Source organism: Canis lupus, chromosome 18 (assembly GCF_011100685.1).
Source record: "Canis lupus familiaris isolate Mischka breed German Shepherd chromosome 18, alternate assembly UU_Cfam_GSD_1.0, whole genome shotgun sequence".
In the NCBI taxonomy this organism is placed as follows: domain Eukaryota; kingdom Metazoa; phylum Chordata; class Mammalia; order Carnivora; family Canidae; genus Canis; species Canis lupus.
In genome coordinates, this window is record NC_049239.1 from 36,072,284 (window position 1) to 36,088,512 (window position 16,229).

General features: G+C 41.9%; 1 protein-coding gene across 2 annotated transcripts in view; it reads right to left on the bottom strand.

The window, feature by feature from the left end:
* The window catches only part of ELP4 (elongator acetyltransferase complex subunit 4), a 241,919-nt gene continuing 225,690 nt past the window's right edge, over positions 1 to 16,229 (bottom strand). For both annotated transcript variants that reach the window (XM_038563121.1, XM_038563120.1), the window contains exon 10: positions 1 to 643. In XM_038563121.1, coding sequence (XP_038419049.1) covers positions 512 to 643 — 132 coding nt within the window. In that variant the 3' untranslated portion in view covers positions 1 to 511. The remainder of the gene's footprint in view (positions 644 to 16,229) is intronic.

Below are 16,229 nucleotides of genomic sequence, written 5' to 3' on the forward strand. Positions count from 1 at the left end.
TGCATAAATGCAAATTCATTTTATTAGAACCTTCATACATTAGCAAGTGAGTTTTCCACTTAAAAAAAAAAACAACCTGGGCATTTTCTGGTGGCAAGTGACTTTTCCAGAAATAGACAGACACTCTTGTTCGTATGCGGTTACGAATTTCATCCTGGTTTATACTACCTGCTGCAATAGGCACTGACCGCGAACGAAGTGCCTTAATGCGCGGACACCCGTGACCACTGCAAGGCACTTGGAGCTTCTGATGCTTTATTCAAAAATGAAATTACCTGTTTTCTCTAAAGAGGGCCGAAAACAACTCTTAAACTGAAAAGTACTTTTGCTGTAGTCTTTCCGGCTAAGGAGTCGGTTTAAGGAAAATGAAGCACGGTGGCCTCGTTCCGCAATCCGGACTGTTTTCCGAGGACTGGAGGGTCAAATCGTTAAGGAAAATATTTACCTAAGCTATTAGCGATCGTAATGAGAGTGTCCTAGAATCCCGCGTGCAACGGCTAAGGAGGGATCGCTAGAAGTCCAGGTGCTTCCTGCCTCCGGCCATCACGCCACACTCCTGGCCCAGCAGCCTGGAGGATGCTGCGGGAATCTGTTTGCTCGAGCGGCTCACTGTGTCTGACAAGTCTGGAGGCAAATGCAGCCGCTGCAGCAGAAGATTTCAGGAGGAAAGGAAGAAGAGGAAGAAGAAGAAAAAAATTAATTTTGCTTTAGCTAGTGCACTTCAGAATACAATATTATGCTCTGTTGATCAGCATTTAGTCTTGCATGTGAAATTCCTGCTAAAACAGTTCCTTCAGACCGAAACCCGCTGTAATCACATCTTATTCCTCCCAGGTTTTTATAGACTATAGTCATGGCACACACTGGGGCAGGAAGCTTCAGCTGAACGTCTCCAGAGTCCAGACCTAAATGTGCTCAGATTCCCCTCATTTGGGTCAAGATGAGAACATGTAAATGCACAAATAAAGGCGCAACTTGAGAAATGACACTTTTGTCGTAATGGTGGGGTTGTTGGTGGGCTTTATTTGCCAGGGCTCCAAAATGCTATTTTTAAAGTGACTATAGCTTTTCAGTAATTATGGATTCCTGCAAATGCTTTTCTCCCTTTGTCTATTAAGTTGACTTGATGATTCTATTTCAAGGCTATATACTTTCTTTAGGGACTTACAATTTTTGTAGAAATACTGACATAATGAAAAAAAAAGATACCAATTGAAGGATCAGTATTTTTTATATACCCAGGTAAGTCAGCTCTGACATTTGTTTATGGTCTTGGTAAGTTTGTTTTGATGTATGACACTGGTCATGTCTTCAAAAGTACAGTGTGGCTTTGAACATCTCCCCATCTTACTGTTTTTCTGCAGATAGAGGCTGATTCAAGCAGATGCACTGACTGACCATAATTATACAAACAGTTATTGTAATTAGGGAGAAATATTCATATTTCAAAAGAACTTTTTTTGGTTTTCAAAAGGATCTCTATCAAATTCCTTTAACTATCAGTGTTCCCAGCCTATATAATTTTCACAAAAATCCAGATTGAAAGGAACATGTCTGCTGTGTGAGGCACAGAGTGGGTGTGGGAGGCTAAAGGTAAGTGAGGTAGGATGGAGTGTCCGCTGATGACTAACCAAAGCGTTACAGGAGTGAAATGACCTGGAGACAACCTATCTGAAACTCTTCATTTGGAAAACTCCCTATAATATGGAAGAAAAAAAAAAAAGATGAAAAAAGCAGAACTATTATTATTATTATTATTATTATTATTATTTTGGTCAAAATACTATGACCTATAAGCATATGTTCTGGATAATTTCTTTCCTGGGAAAAGGCTTGTTTAGTGTCATGTAAACACAAACTGTGTGCAGAAGATCAAAATATTTTAAAACAATTAAAATTTTTTTTTGAAAATACTCTTCTTTGGTTTCAGTTTGCCTGTACTTAGTTTTTAACACAAATATATACAGAATGGAAGACACTATTATAGATACATGATCAACAAAGATGTTAGAAGGTCAAGAAAAAGCTGTCATATCCATAAAGTAATATTCGTAGGGTAATACTCATTTGTATCCATATATTAAATAGCTAAATGTCTATTTCTTGAATGATTTTTAAAAAGCTCAAATAAAGACATACTTGTTCCTTTGTTTTAAACAAATTTTTCATTTCTTCATAACCTGTTTTTTGTTTTTGTTTTTCCTCAGAAAGGATTTCAGGCAGAAATGAAAGCATGAAAGGCTCAGGAATCTAAAAGACATGCATCACTCTAAAGTCTGAGGTTATGAATGTCTTTGCAGTGTCAACTCTATCAGTGCTCATGTGAAGAAACTGGAGAGAAAGAGACATTTAATTATTTATTTAACCTTCACTTTTTTTTTAAAGATTTTATTTATTTATTCATGAGAGACACAGAGAGGAGAAAGAGACATTTAATATGTTTGAACTTTCATGTTTCTTTAAGATCCTGTAGTTACTGTTAATGAGCAAAAGAAAAATGCCTGGGATACAGGCATGATCTGAAGGTTATCTGGAACTTCAAGAAAATACACCATAAAAAGTGTGTGTGTGTGTGTGTGTTTGTGTGTATACTTTTGGTGGGACCTCATAAGGATTATGTCAGATGGTGATTAGGCTATTTAGGAAATCAACTGGACTCAACAAATATTTAGAGTTTACTCGAAGTAAGGTGAGTAGAGCCCCTTCCCCATTATCCAGGAACATGAGTAAAGACAAGCACACTGGCAACCATCACAGCGAGCACTCCAAGTTATGTCTACAAGAAGGGAGAGACAAAGCAGAAACCAGGTGGGGGAAGGGGAGAAGAAAGCCTCATGGAGATGGCCTAGGTATTAAATTATGAATGGATTCTGACATGTAGAAATGGTGATTTGCTTAACAGTGGAGCTGATACATCTTCACGACGCTTTCGGGTGAAGGGTCATACGTTCCTGATAATCGAAATGAGGAAACTAGTGTAGTTGTTCAGAACCAGCAGAATACAATTTATTTTAGGAGCTTACCTATTTGCTAAAAATTTCTCTTCCTCTGCTTCTCTAGGCAATGAACGTGAGCCAGTTGGCCGAAAGCCCTTCATAGCAAAAGTAGCTAAATGTGACGTGTGACATGCTTGGAAATCTTTCAGGTTGAATGGGTTTGAAGAAAAGTCAAATATCATTTGTGTGTAACTTGTGAGCACAAAAATTTTGGTTGATATGGTTAAATGCTTCTAACCAAATGCTACATTGTAAACGCCAGTTGTACACTTCTGTCCTTTGAAGGAGCCCAAGGATGGCTCTTGGAAACATGTCAGTGATTTTGCCAGCTCGGTTGATTGTTATTTGAATGAGCTTATGACGCGCTCTAAATTCTCAAGCAGTGGGTTGTGTTTTCTTCCTTTATGAGCCTCCCTCTGTGCGCCATGTCAGTGCGATGTGAAGCAGTGAGGAAGAAGGAGAGATCAGGTTCCAGGCTTGCCAGGTGTGTCAGGGACTTTTCCTTAGAGGCTTCCAAAGCATTTACACACTTGACATGTAAATGTTCAGATGCTGCTGTACCCCAGATCTGTCTTCTGAAAAAATATGCTGTAAGATGCTCTGCATAGCATGTGACCTCCTTTAGACTAAAGCTGCGAGGCTGCGGGGACGAACAAACTTCCAGACCTTGAGGTTTCACTGAGTAACGGTTTAAATAAAAACCAGACTATTAAAAAAATACCATACCATTTTCAACCCTGGAACCCAAGTTAAGATATTCATCCTTCTCATTTTATACCCGGGGTTCTGAGGCAAGGGCCCAAAACACAGCTCACGTCTTGAGTGGATATTTTCCCCACCTGGTTTTCTCTTCCCAGATTCCGGGAGGAAGGGATTGTGCTCGAAACATAGGACATGCATATCTGGCTGTCTGCCTATTTTTCCCATTAATGCCCTAAGATGATGATTTCCATGCAGGCGAAGGGATTTGAGAAAGATGTGACAAGTCCCAACGTCTCACAGAGGCCTAGGTGATTTGCAGTGATCCCACTGGATTAATGGGGCCTTCTTCTCTGGTGCTACAAGGTGGGAAACAGCGGGGAAACTACCCTGGCAGATGAGGGGAGCTGCTGTCAACAGGCACCCTTAGGCCCATAGGAAGCCCTGGGCCAGAATAAAGTAACAGCAGCAGGGGTGCTGTGCTCTGCAGCTCTGGGGGGTACCAAGCTGAGCCAGACTTTGAGATTTTTTTCCCCTCTGCCTACATCTCTGTCTCTTTGTTGGGCTTAGCCACTGCCTGTATGTTGTTCCTTCTTGAGTCAGCAAGTAAATGGGTTCTTTAGACACACAGGACTGGATTTCCTCGCTCCACAGTTTCCCTTCCTAATTCCTTTCTCTCAGCCTGCCAGACCCATGCTCAGCACTCACAGTTCCCAGACAGAAGGGGCAAGACAATGAATGTAGATTACACCTGGATTTGAGACAAATTGCAGGTAAATGGCTATTAAAATAAGTTTAATCAATTTATATTTTCCATATTTTGCCGAGCCCAAACCACCAGGCACTGTTTGTTTTCTATTTGATGTAGTACATTTTAACCCTTCACAGATGAATAGGGTTGTTTTAATCCTTTTTATATTGACATTTCCTGAACAGTCACACTTTGCATTACTCAGATTCACAGAAATCAGTGTTAATATCTCAAAATACTTTAAAAAATTTTATTTATTCATTCATGAAAGACACAGAGAGAGAGAGGCAGAGACACAGGCAGAGGGAGAAGCAGGCTCCATGCAGGGACCTAGATGTGGGACTCGATCCCAGGACTCCAGGATCACGCCCTGGGCCGAAGGCAGAAGCTCAACCACTGAGCCACCCAGGTGTCCCTCAAAATACTTTCTAAAAGATTTTTCTTTTGTTCTTCAAAACACAGCCAATTTTTAATTTTTTTTGTTTATGATTTTTACTTTTAAGTAATCTCTACACTTGACGTGGGGCTTGAACTTACAACCCCGAGATCCAGGGTCTCATGCTTTACCTACTGAGCCAGCTAGGCGCTCCCATAGCCAAACTCCATGAAAACTTGTAAACACCTTAGAACTTACAGGTTCTGCACTGGTCACTTAACAGAGGCAGCCAGTGAAAGTCTGATACGTCCTTCCGTCTGTCTCTCACTCTCAGTGTGACCCTGGACAAGTCAGTTCTTATGTGTAAGTCTCAGTGTCCTCATCTATGCCAGGGGGATAATTCTCCTTTCAAGAGACTGTGGTCAGGCTGCTCAAATGAGATGCAGAAGTAGTCCCCACAGTATCAAGGAGTAATTTATGTCTCCTCTTGCTCCAAAAAAGAGGTTGAGATGGCTTATCAAAATATATATGGTTCGACGAGATAAAAAATAAGTGAGTTTATTAAGGCAAGGAAACCTGCAAATGTAAGGAACCGCACATACTTAAAAACACCAACAACAGAAAATCAGACTTGGCCAGCAGGTCTCACTCACTACACTGAGGCTCCTGTATTGCGTTTGCATTGCCCTCTGCTGTGGCCCAGGAAAGAAATCAAAGAGGAAACTGGGATCACAGTCCTGGTTTCTGGAAAGATTTAAGAAGTCTAAGCTGTTTCCCTCGTACTTAGTAACGCAGTAGTGAAAATGGGGCAGGTCAGGTGCCTAGCTTCTGGGCCAGCGAAAATACGCAGGGCTGTGTTGCAGGGGCCATCTGGGGTCCACCTTATTTTAAAAAGCGGTCCTTTGTACATGTCTTTGCTGCTGACAAAAGAACTAATGTCAGAAGCTGAAGCTTCTCTACTCGAGTTTTAAAAGCATCTCCCCCTCTTTACGCGATGAAGAGAAAAAACAGATTAATAAAAGACACGCCGTCTTCTTCCATTCTAGATTCTTTCAAGAGCCGCGGGGTGCCCTCACCTGGAGGGGGGACTGGCCGATTATTTCTGAAGCCACACTGGTTATGAGGCACTGCTGCGAGTGGAAAGAACCAGAGTATGGGCCGAGCGCTGGAACAGAGCCACGCTCCCACCTCCTCCGCCACGAGGCTTAAAGAAGGTAGAGGTTTATTCCTCTCCCACTTTATCTCCAGAAGTAGGCAATTCTGAGCTGCGAGGACAGGTCTGCCATCCTCAACAGGCTCTTCTTCCACTCCTGGCGCCAAGGCTGAGGCTTTTCCTTTCTCTCTGCTGGTGGGAAGAAGGGGCCAAGAAGGCAGGATCTGGAAGCTGGACACTTCACTTGCGCTCGTGTCCGGAACTTGGCCAGGGCCACCCCTGGCTGGCTGCAGGGGAGGCTGGGAGATGTTGGGAGATGTGCAAAAATGTTCAGCAGATCTATTCCTACGGAGGATGGAGCAAATGGGGATGGGACCCTCCCCCCCCCGCCAGCAGACAGCTACAGTTTCAAGAAGGGCCAGAGTGAACCGATGGGTGCCAGAAGCACCCCCTCTGCCTGTGAGCTTCGGGGGACCTCCTGGGGCTCCACTCCCCTGTTCTGACCAGGGAAATGCACACCTGGTGCCTCCACTAGTGCAGGGGGCACGCTCTACACAGAAAAAGGGGAGGGTTTCTTGGAGACGGATGCAGCAGGCTTGGTATATTCATCATCGTGGGGTGGCTATTATTTCTTCCCAAGATTTTAGAGTGTTGGTTCAAGTTACGAAACAAATCAGTGTCATATGCTATTATGTAATTATAATTTATATATTAAATTCTATTTACACGGTTACACGTATTCCATCGTGATTACATCACTACAGTGTAATGTTATATTGCAATTATTCTATATCAGGTTAACATTTTGCAAAGTGGAAGACGCATCTGCCTAATTTTGGTAAGTTTTGCATTACTTCTCATGTAGGAGTAGGCCAAGAGAAACGATGCCAGAACCAGTTTTTGCTCTTTTTGGATTGGTAAGTGTACATTTGGTAGTGGCTGTATGTGTCTGGAAAAAAATTCTCCCAAACATGGTCAGGTTTTAAGTTTTAGTTTAAAATGCATTTCACTCTCAGGGTTTAAGATTAAAATTGTTTTATTGTATGTCATAATTATACTATATCCTTTGAATCGAAAACAATTCATTTGGTTCTTCCTGATTGATCTGAAAATTAGACAAAATTTCAGAGCTGGCATATTGCATACTGGCTGCCCATTGAAAAATGCTCAGGTGTGCAATTATTTTGACCGTCAATTATATCTGACAGTATTGTCTTGCCTCCAAACTCACCTCTCTGAAAGCAGATTGTGAAGAACTCACTTGTCTAAACAAAAGTGTGATTTGTGAAAAGGCATGTGTCTGTGGCAGAGATTGCTAGCTTACTCTCAATATCTATTCTCTTCCTTTGCAGTCAGTAAAAGAATCTTCGAATATTAGTGAGGCACATGGCCTCCCAGAATAAAGTTCACATTTCCCAATTTCCCTTGCCAATACAATAGATAAGCCTGAGTGACTAAGTTCTGGTCACTACATCTTCAGCTATGGTTAAGTTTAGGGTCAGATCTGTGTGTGTGTGTGTGTGTGTGTGTGTGTGTGTGTCGGGGGGGGTTTACTTCCCCTTTCCCCGCCAGTGGCGAGAAGGCCACCATCCTGGGCCCTGATCCACCCTTCCTCGTGGGGTGAGGGACCTGCCCCTTATTTATAGGACATGCTCTGGGTATTCAGAATTCAGAACTCCCTGCCCAAATGGCTACAAAGTCTGTGCAGGTCTATCCTCCAGGTTTGTGCCTCAAGGGTAGATCATACTGTCTATGTGCACACCCCGGGGTCCCAGGAACAGCCCAGGGACTGGTTTGTGTGGCGTGTAGATGGAGTTCGGATGTGCAGGATGCATGCCCCCAAGCATCTGCACGTGGCCCTGTGTGTGGAAAGGAGACAGGTGTGGGAATAGAAAGGGGGTGGACTGCAGGCCAAGTTTCCCTAGGTCTCTGAGTTCTAGAATGGAACCCACACCCTAAATTTAAACTTGGCTTTCCAGGAAGTTGTACTTGTGAAGGAAGGAAGATACTGCATATTTCATGGTTTCTTGGCTTGATAGCTTCAGGTTATTTAGGCATATAATAATTATGTGGTCTAGGTTGCACAAATGCTAGAGGCCAGCCTCACTCCTCTCTTCCCACTTGCTGAAATGTGGACTTGAGGGTGGGTACTGAAACAGCCTTTCTGGACCATCAGTTGGAAGCTATGCATTGAGGAGGGTACGACAACATGAGAAAATTAGTTTAAGGCTTCCCGATACCATCTGGCCACACAAAGACCCTGGGTCACTAATTTGGGCTTTACAGTGAGACATATGTGAGCTTCTATATTATTTAAGCCACTGTATTTTCGGATGACTGCAATAACGGCCTAACCTGTGTCATCTTTATGCAGAATTTGGTGCCTGCAAAATGGAGTGCTTGTTCTGTGATGTAAATAGCTTAGTGGTTGGAAAGTGGGTGGAGAGGTCAGAGTGCAGACTGGAAGGCTGGTGACCCTTGTTTTTTTTTTTTTTTTTAAGATTTTATTTATTTATTCATGAGAGACACAGAGAGAGGCAGAGACATAGACAGAGAAGCAGGCTCCATGCAGGGAGCCCGACGCGGGACTCGATCCCGGGACTCCAGGATCCCACCCTGGGCTGAAGGCGGTGCTAAACTGCTGAGCCACCTGGGATGCCTGCTGGTGACCCTTGTAATGATTGTGATAACTTGGAAGGTACACCATATACCTCCTGATCGGTGGCTCCAGGCGAGTGCTGGGGAAATTCAGGATATTGTTGCATTAGATGCTTCTTGCCACTTTCGGCAAAGTTTTTTTTTTTTTTTTTAAGATTTTATTTTTATTAATTTATTCATGAGAGAGAGAGAGAGAAAGAGAGAGAGAGAGAGGCAGAGACACAGGCAGAGGGAGAAGCAGGCTCCATTCAAGGAGCCTGATGTGGGACTCAATCCTGGGTCTCCAGGATCAGGCCCTGGGCTGAAGGAGGCGCTAAACTGCTGAACCACTGGGGCTGCCCTCGACAAAGTTATTTATAAAAGAGAAAGGAACTAGAGCTAGAGAATTTGGAAGAAGGGTCAGAAGGGACCACACTTCTTAAAGGAGGTGCTCTGCCTGTGGCCCAGAGTCTAAACTGATGAAAGGCTTGGTAATTTGGGGCCTCAGAGGACCGAAGAAGCCCACCTGTTTCTGCCCTGCACACTGAAGCAGGCACCCATCACAGGAGATGCCGGGGCCCCTGCACCTTGCTGAAGTACCCTCATTAAGGGACTGGTGACCAAATTGGAGCCAGCTCAGAGAATGAAAGTCACATGAAGGGTACTGCCTTCCCTCTTAAGTTATTTCATTTTATTTTTAAAGATTTTAGTTATTAGAGAGAGAGAGAGAGAGAGAGAGAGAACAAATGGAAGCAGAGGGAGAGGGAGAAGCAGGTTCCCTGCTGAGCAGGGAGCCAGATGCGGGGCTCAATCCCAGGACCTCAAGAGCATGACCTGAGCAGATGCTGAGCTCACTGAGCTACCCAGGCGCCCCTCAAATTGATTACTTTAGATAGAGTCAGGCTACTTACGGACAGAGTGAGAGGGATGTGGGTAGAACAGAGAGGCCACAAAATAAGACTCAAGTCTTAGAAAGTAACAGTTCTGGTGGACAAGCATCCATTCCAACCTCCAGAGGAGGGAAAGGTGTGAATTGGTTTTCTCGAATTCAGTGCATTGGTACTAGATTTAGAAGGTGGAAGAGAAGCTGCTCTGAGTACTACAATTCACAAGCACTCCTGCAGGGACCTTTTTTTTTTTTTTTCATCAGTATTCCAGTGACTGGTCAATACCTTCATGGGAGTTGAGAGGCAGGTGCAGAAGTGGAGGCCAGACCAGTGTTTTACTTGCTTCATGGGGGTTAAGGAATATTGCAGGGGTAGTAGTGAGAACCTACCATCCCCAAGAGTACAGCACAGAGGTGTTGGCTTGCAGCCAACAGTCCTAGTGGTGGCCTCCCAATTCCTCACCTTCCTGAGAAAGCAGCAGTGTCCCTGAGGGCCAGTTTGGTGGCAATGTCCTACAGCCCTTCCAATTGTCTCACTAGCCTCCTAGTTTCCTGGTATAAACTCTCCTCTGCATAAAATAATTTGATGCAATTGGTTTCCTGCAGCTGAATCCTAGAACGATGTCCAGACAACTCTTTGGCTGTGATTACTTGCATGTTGGACTGAAGGGAAGTGAACAGACTGGGAACCCTTGAAAGTCTTGATGGGATTGTATTGCCAAAGAAATCACAAACCTGGTAAAAAGTCTATGATTATTCAACTCCCAAAATAATCTTAGGTCCCCAAACCTGAACTATCAACAAGTGGGCTGCAAAAACCGGGCAGCCCCCCAGAAGCATTCCCTCTGGTGGTGATGTTGTGTAGCCACGAAGGATCATGGGCAAGGAATAACATCCTAAAAGGATACGGAGGATAATGGACAAGGAAGTTCCTTCCAAGGAGCAGCACTGGGGACTACAAAGTGGGTTGAAGTCCTCCACTGCCAGGGCAGAGGATTCCTGGTTCCTAGCAGTAGGATTCTCCCCTCAGCTCACCCATGAAGAGGCAGTAAGTGTGCGGGAAGAGGGCTGTGAATGGATATTTGGGTTCCGTGGGCTGTGGCAGAGACTGATGATAATCCTCCAGTAGCTATGCTCCCTTTTCCCTTTGGTAGAAGAAATCTGGAATAGGCGGCCATCCTGAATAAAAACTCTATTTCCATGCTTCCCTTTCAGCTACTCGTGGATCACATGACCAAATCCGAAGAGAGCAGGAGTGCTGTTGCAGCTTCAGGATACTAGAATGGAATTTGAACTCAGGCAGCCTGGCTTCGAAGTCACATTCTTATTCGTTACTCTACGTGCCACAACTTTTCTAAGTATTAGAGACAAAACTGAACAAAACTGGTAAAATCCCTGCTGATTTCAAAGAACTTACAACTTCAGAAAGGGACAATACATAGACATTTATATGACTCAAGGGAAGATAGCTAACATTTAGGAAAGCACACAAAGATAATTCAGATTGAGAGAGGTGCTTTTAGGGACACAAAACACGGCAATATGGTATGGGCTGGGGTGGTAGTGCCTTATTTGGTGAAGGCCTTTCTGGGGAGTACATTTGAGCTAAGATTTTCAATTTAGAAGGGACTTTGAAGACCTGGAAAAAGAAGTTTCCAGGCAAAGGTGATGCAAAAAATGCAAAAGCCTTAAGGCAGGAATAAGCTTGGTATGTTTGAAGGACAGGAAAAAAAGTCAGCTTTTCTGAGTAGTCAACAAACAAGGGAATGGCTATGAGAAATTTGGCTTGGTCAGTAGGCATCAGATTGTGTAGGGTTTGTAAGTGACTTGGACTTAATCCTTAGAGCAAAGGGTAGTAAGGGAGTGATGTAAATTTATTTCTCTGAATAAGAGGGCCATCTCACCCATATCCTTACAAAACCATGCACAGACATTTTTAATAACAGAAAACAAGAGCTGCAGACAGATATGTCCTATTAAAGACAGAATTTTCCAAAAGGTGGTGTATACTTGCTCTTCTAGATCCTGTTTTCTTCTGATTCAGAAGAAATATTCTATCTCCTAAGTGACCCACATTATCTTCTTATTCCAATCCTCCTCCTGTGGGGAGTGGTGGTTCCCAGTCTCATGCCAAGCAACATGAAGATGCTAGCTGGAGTGGCTGGGCGCCGTGTGAAGTGTTCATGGAGGAGAAACTCCGGCAATAATGTTTGTGGGGATGGTTTGCTAGGTTTAATCTTCTTAAAATGTGAGCCAGAATCTTTTGGACAATACAGTCATAAGAATACCACCAAGTGTCAGTCCCAATGTTCCTGAACTTTCAGACACTTAAGATATGGGGGACTCATGTTAATTTCCTCTTATATTTCATATATTGACAAAGTAGATTACCCCTAAAGAGCTTTGCTTAAAATGTTTTTACCTTCCAAACTAAAGCCAGTATCTTTTTTTCCTTTTGATTTCTTCTTTGCACACTGTATTCTCATTAATGTTCTGACATGAGTAGGACTGAAAAGAAATCATCTAGTATGTAATAGAATAAGGTGGCTTAAACTTACCTAAATTTGGACAAGAGAAATGCTTGAAACAACCCCCATTAGCTTCTTCTCTGGGATAAAGGGATGGGATGGATAAGTCACGCATGGCCACTATCAGCCCTGGGATCCCCTGCTTGTGAACCACTGCCTAAACGAGGCTCTCCATATCTCCCCAACTGACTCCCTTCCATTCATCTTTCCTTAATTGTGCACAGGGCTTCTCACTCTGGCAATCTTTTTACTGGTCTCCAACTGCTGCTTACCCAAGGCTTGTGTGGCTCTGGAACACACAATGCAGGCAGGAGCATATAAGCTCCAGAGTGCGTAGAATTTGAATTAAGCTTCAGCAGGGCCAAGCTGAGAGATGCTTGAGACTTAGGGCCTACTGCTGCTATGGAAGTAAATGGAAGAAGATTGGGATCTTCCTGTGCACTGACTGTGTCATTTTGATAGGCTCTTCAAGCTTGCTTTGTCCAGGAAGCCCCCTTTCTACCCTCTACAAGTGAGGAAACATTAAGGAGCAGCATTTTAGGTATGAACCCTCAGGTGGCTTAACGGTAGATAGTAAGACTTTTTAAGAACATACAGTGTTTTCAAGCTGAATGCTGAGCCTGGAAAAAAAAAAAAAAGACTACTTCTTTTAGAAATGAATTCCAACTACTAATTAGATGAGAATTTCTTTTTATCTCCTTTTTTCTTTTAAAGCATCTGGAAACTATTTTGGAGGTGGCAAAAGGTAACATTCCCTTTGTTTTTGTCTACTAGAATTTAAACTAATGTTTGCTCCTTACTATAATCTGAAACCTCTGACTCAGTAAACTGTGAGCAGATAAATGTGTGTGTAAACTCAAGGTTGATCTCTAGATCCCACAGATTTTACGAATCACAGCAGATCCGCTATTCAGTTTAGGGACTGGCAGAGGTATGAGTGATTGGTTTATGCAATAGATGAATTCTGACATGGGAACAAGCAGAAATCAGGGAATTCTGAAATCAGATAATTGTCTAAGTTATGATATTAGTGTCAGCCCACTAAATGACTCAAAATTGCCAGCTTCTGACGAACACTCCTTTTGGAAATGTGGTAATCGCACACATTTTTTTTTTTTTATGTAAGTACAGCATATGTAAAACATATATATATATATATATTTTTTTTTTGTAAAACATATATTGATTTGCCCTTGGCCGTCCACAAGTAAGTCCTGAGAGCATAATGGCCAATGTGTTCGCTTGCATAATGCCCCACAGCGTATGCAGAACATCGCTCCCCCAAGCCCTGAGATGGGGGATGAAATGCTCAGTGGAAATGGCAACGTCAAACATCCCAACGGCATTCCATCTCCCAACTACTCTTCAGTTACTCTGAGACCCCCACATTGCAGGGTCTGCTAGTTCCTGGGGATGAAGAAAGAATTTTTAATGGGGCCAAATGTAGGTGTTTACAAGGGGGAATTGTTGTTTTTTATTAGGAGCTGCCTTATGTTCAATAGTTGTATTTACTTTGTCAAGCTAGCCAGAATTAGAAATCCCCATTGCTAGGCAGCCTAGAGCGCCTGCGAAGTATTTCTGGGCATTCAGAACTGAAGCATGTGCTGCCCAAAGGCAGGTTTCATTACAGTGTGTTATTGAGTCCTCCTTCGTACCCCCCTCCCCCCACACCCCCAGATCGCAGAGTTTCTATAACAGGAAATCTTGGTTACTTTATGCTGAAACATATTTACATGACTGAAACACGACAATTAGCACATTTGTAAAGCTTGAGGGATAGGCACACTTTAATGGTTTTTTGAAGTAGGCTGATTTCCTGGAGCTTTTAATCTTATTTTATTTTGTTCTGCATGCATGAACAAGTTCTTCTTTACTATAGGTATTTGACAGAGTCTACCTGGTATGAATGTGAATGAAAAGAAAATTATACAAAAATTAACTTTATGTTTTTATCTTTGCCAAACCGTTCCTAACTTCTTTTACCAGTTCAATGTATGTTGAGGGCTGCGCTCTTATTTTTGACACGTTGTGTTAGCTTTTATACAAAGGCAGTTAGGAAGTATGTTTTGGGTTTGACAAAATGAAACGTAGCTTTCTCTATAACCCACTGTGTAAAAACTTTTCACAGTGGACCAAAAGTATCAATCACAGCCCTGATTCATTCTTCGTGTTCAGATCAGATAAAGGTATACTCTCCTAGGTGGTATACGCTGTACTTGCTCCAAACTTAAATTAACACTCAGGTGGTATTAAGTACTATTACTTGGTAAGTGCGATTATGTGTGTTTGTGGGTTTGTGTGTGGATGCCCTCTTATACATATCAATATGTAACATGGAGAGGTTATCAGGGGTATTTTGACATCTTTTAAGTTTATAGATCAATTACTGAAATCTTGGTAAAATTCACAAAAAAACCCATTCATATCAGAGCCCACTAAGATAAAATGAAAACTCTTCCACTTTCCCTTTGCTCTCTGAAAGCATGCTAACCCTGGAAGCCACCCACCCCAAGTCTCACTTAAAAGTTTATGGCAAATTTACAAATTACACTGGCTTCAAATAGTCACCCAGTTCATCTATCTCCACCCTCTGTAGACCTCCCTCCTCACCAGTTTCAAAGGGAGCTCAGTGAACAGACTGGGCAAAGCCAGAGCCCTCTCTCTACATGCCTTAGGGCAGTGATGGGGCAGCGCCAGACGGAGCGCTCTAGCTGAGGGACACAGATGAGGGATGAGGACATAACTCCAAAGAGTAACTCTGCTGAAGTGACTTCACAGAGAAGTAAGCAGAGAATCAATTTAGTCTTAGATAGAAAGGCTCTCTAAGAATAAGGGGAAATAAAGTTAAAGGAAATGAAGCAAATAAAGCAAGAAAAAAAAATACTGATGACCAGAAAAGAGCAATATATTTGTGAGTATATAGATAAATGATTGTGCCTACTTTTAGGGATTTTTTTTTCTTTGTTTACTTGGCTTAATGAAAATGTATATTTCTACGGAAATGTTAACAAGAGCTAAGTTTAATTTTCACATGACTGATTTAGAAGTAATTTCTCATAGAGATTATTTTCTGCTCTTCAAAAACTCACTTGCTTTTATATGTGGAGTATTTCTTCCCCCACCACTTAACTTTACACTGCGCCAAATCTTTTTACAAGGAGGTCTGAAAAATCTTCAAAATGTAGAACCGACAACCTGATATACTGAATTGGCTAAGGTTTTCATTGTAGAAGGAAGAGTCACTCTGGTTCAAGTAGAAACTCTGAAGTTTGCTGTCATTTCAGCCAGGGTCTGCAGGTATGCTATGGGAATACTCCTTTGGTATTTGTGAAATTGCACTCCAAAATTAAATAAAGGAGGGGGGTGATTTTGTAATTGTTATGTAGGGTTAATTCTCTAAGCTTTAAAGATCTACGTTAAATGAACTATACCTATTTGTGCATTTCTATTTGATTCTCTTAATATTATAAACCCACAAAAATTTCTCAAGGCATTAAAAGCACAGAAAAGCATGATTTGTGGAAAAAGACCATCAAGTGGTTTCTGAAGTTCAATATCGACAAGTTTCACAATTTTGCAAATGATGACGAAAAAATGGAGTTTTTCCTTTAAAAATATATCAAGTAGTGGTATTTTTCCTTCTGTCTTTCATTCTATCTTAAGTCCTGAAGAGATATTAGTTGCTCTAAAAGCAATGTAAGCTAATACATAAAATAATTATCCAATCAAATATTTACAAATTACAGAATATATTATAAGCATATCACATTTCTGTACCTAAATGAAAAATTGCCATATGTATCTTCAAGTTGCCATTATAAATTCACTTTAATGTAGCCCTAATATTTATAAGTATTTACATCCTAGATCTATCAAGTGACTTGCATACGTTAAGAGTCTATCTTAAATATTTTACAAATGATTTCCTTAAAGTAGAATTTGTAACTAAATATCAAATATTTCACACAAAAGGATAATATTTGATCATACTGATTGTACATTTAAGCCACACGAATCAATAACTATTTGAAAAGCTATGGAAAAAATAAAATGGGAACAGATGCCTTCCTTCTAAAGTAGTCAAAAGAATTTTCAAACTTATGTCAATTAAAGGGATTCAGTAATATCCATACTCTATTCCAAAACCCTGAAGCCATATGTTAATAATCTTCTACTAATGAAGGCATTACACAAAACACAAGT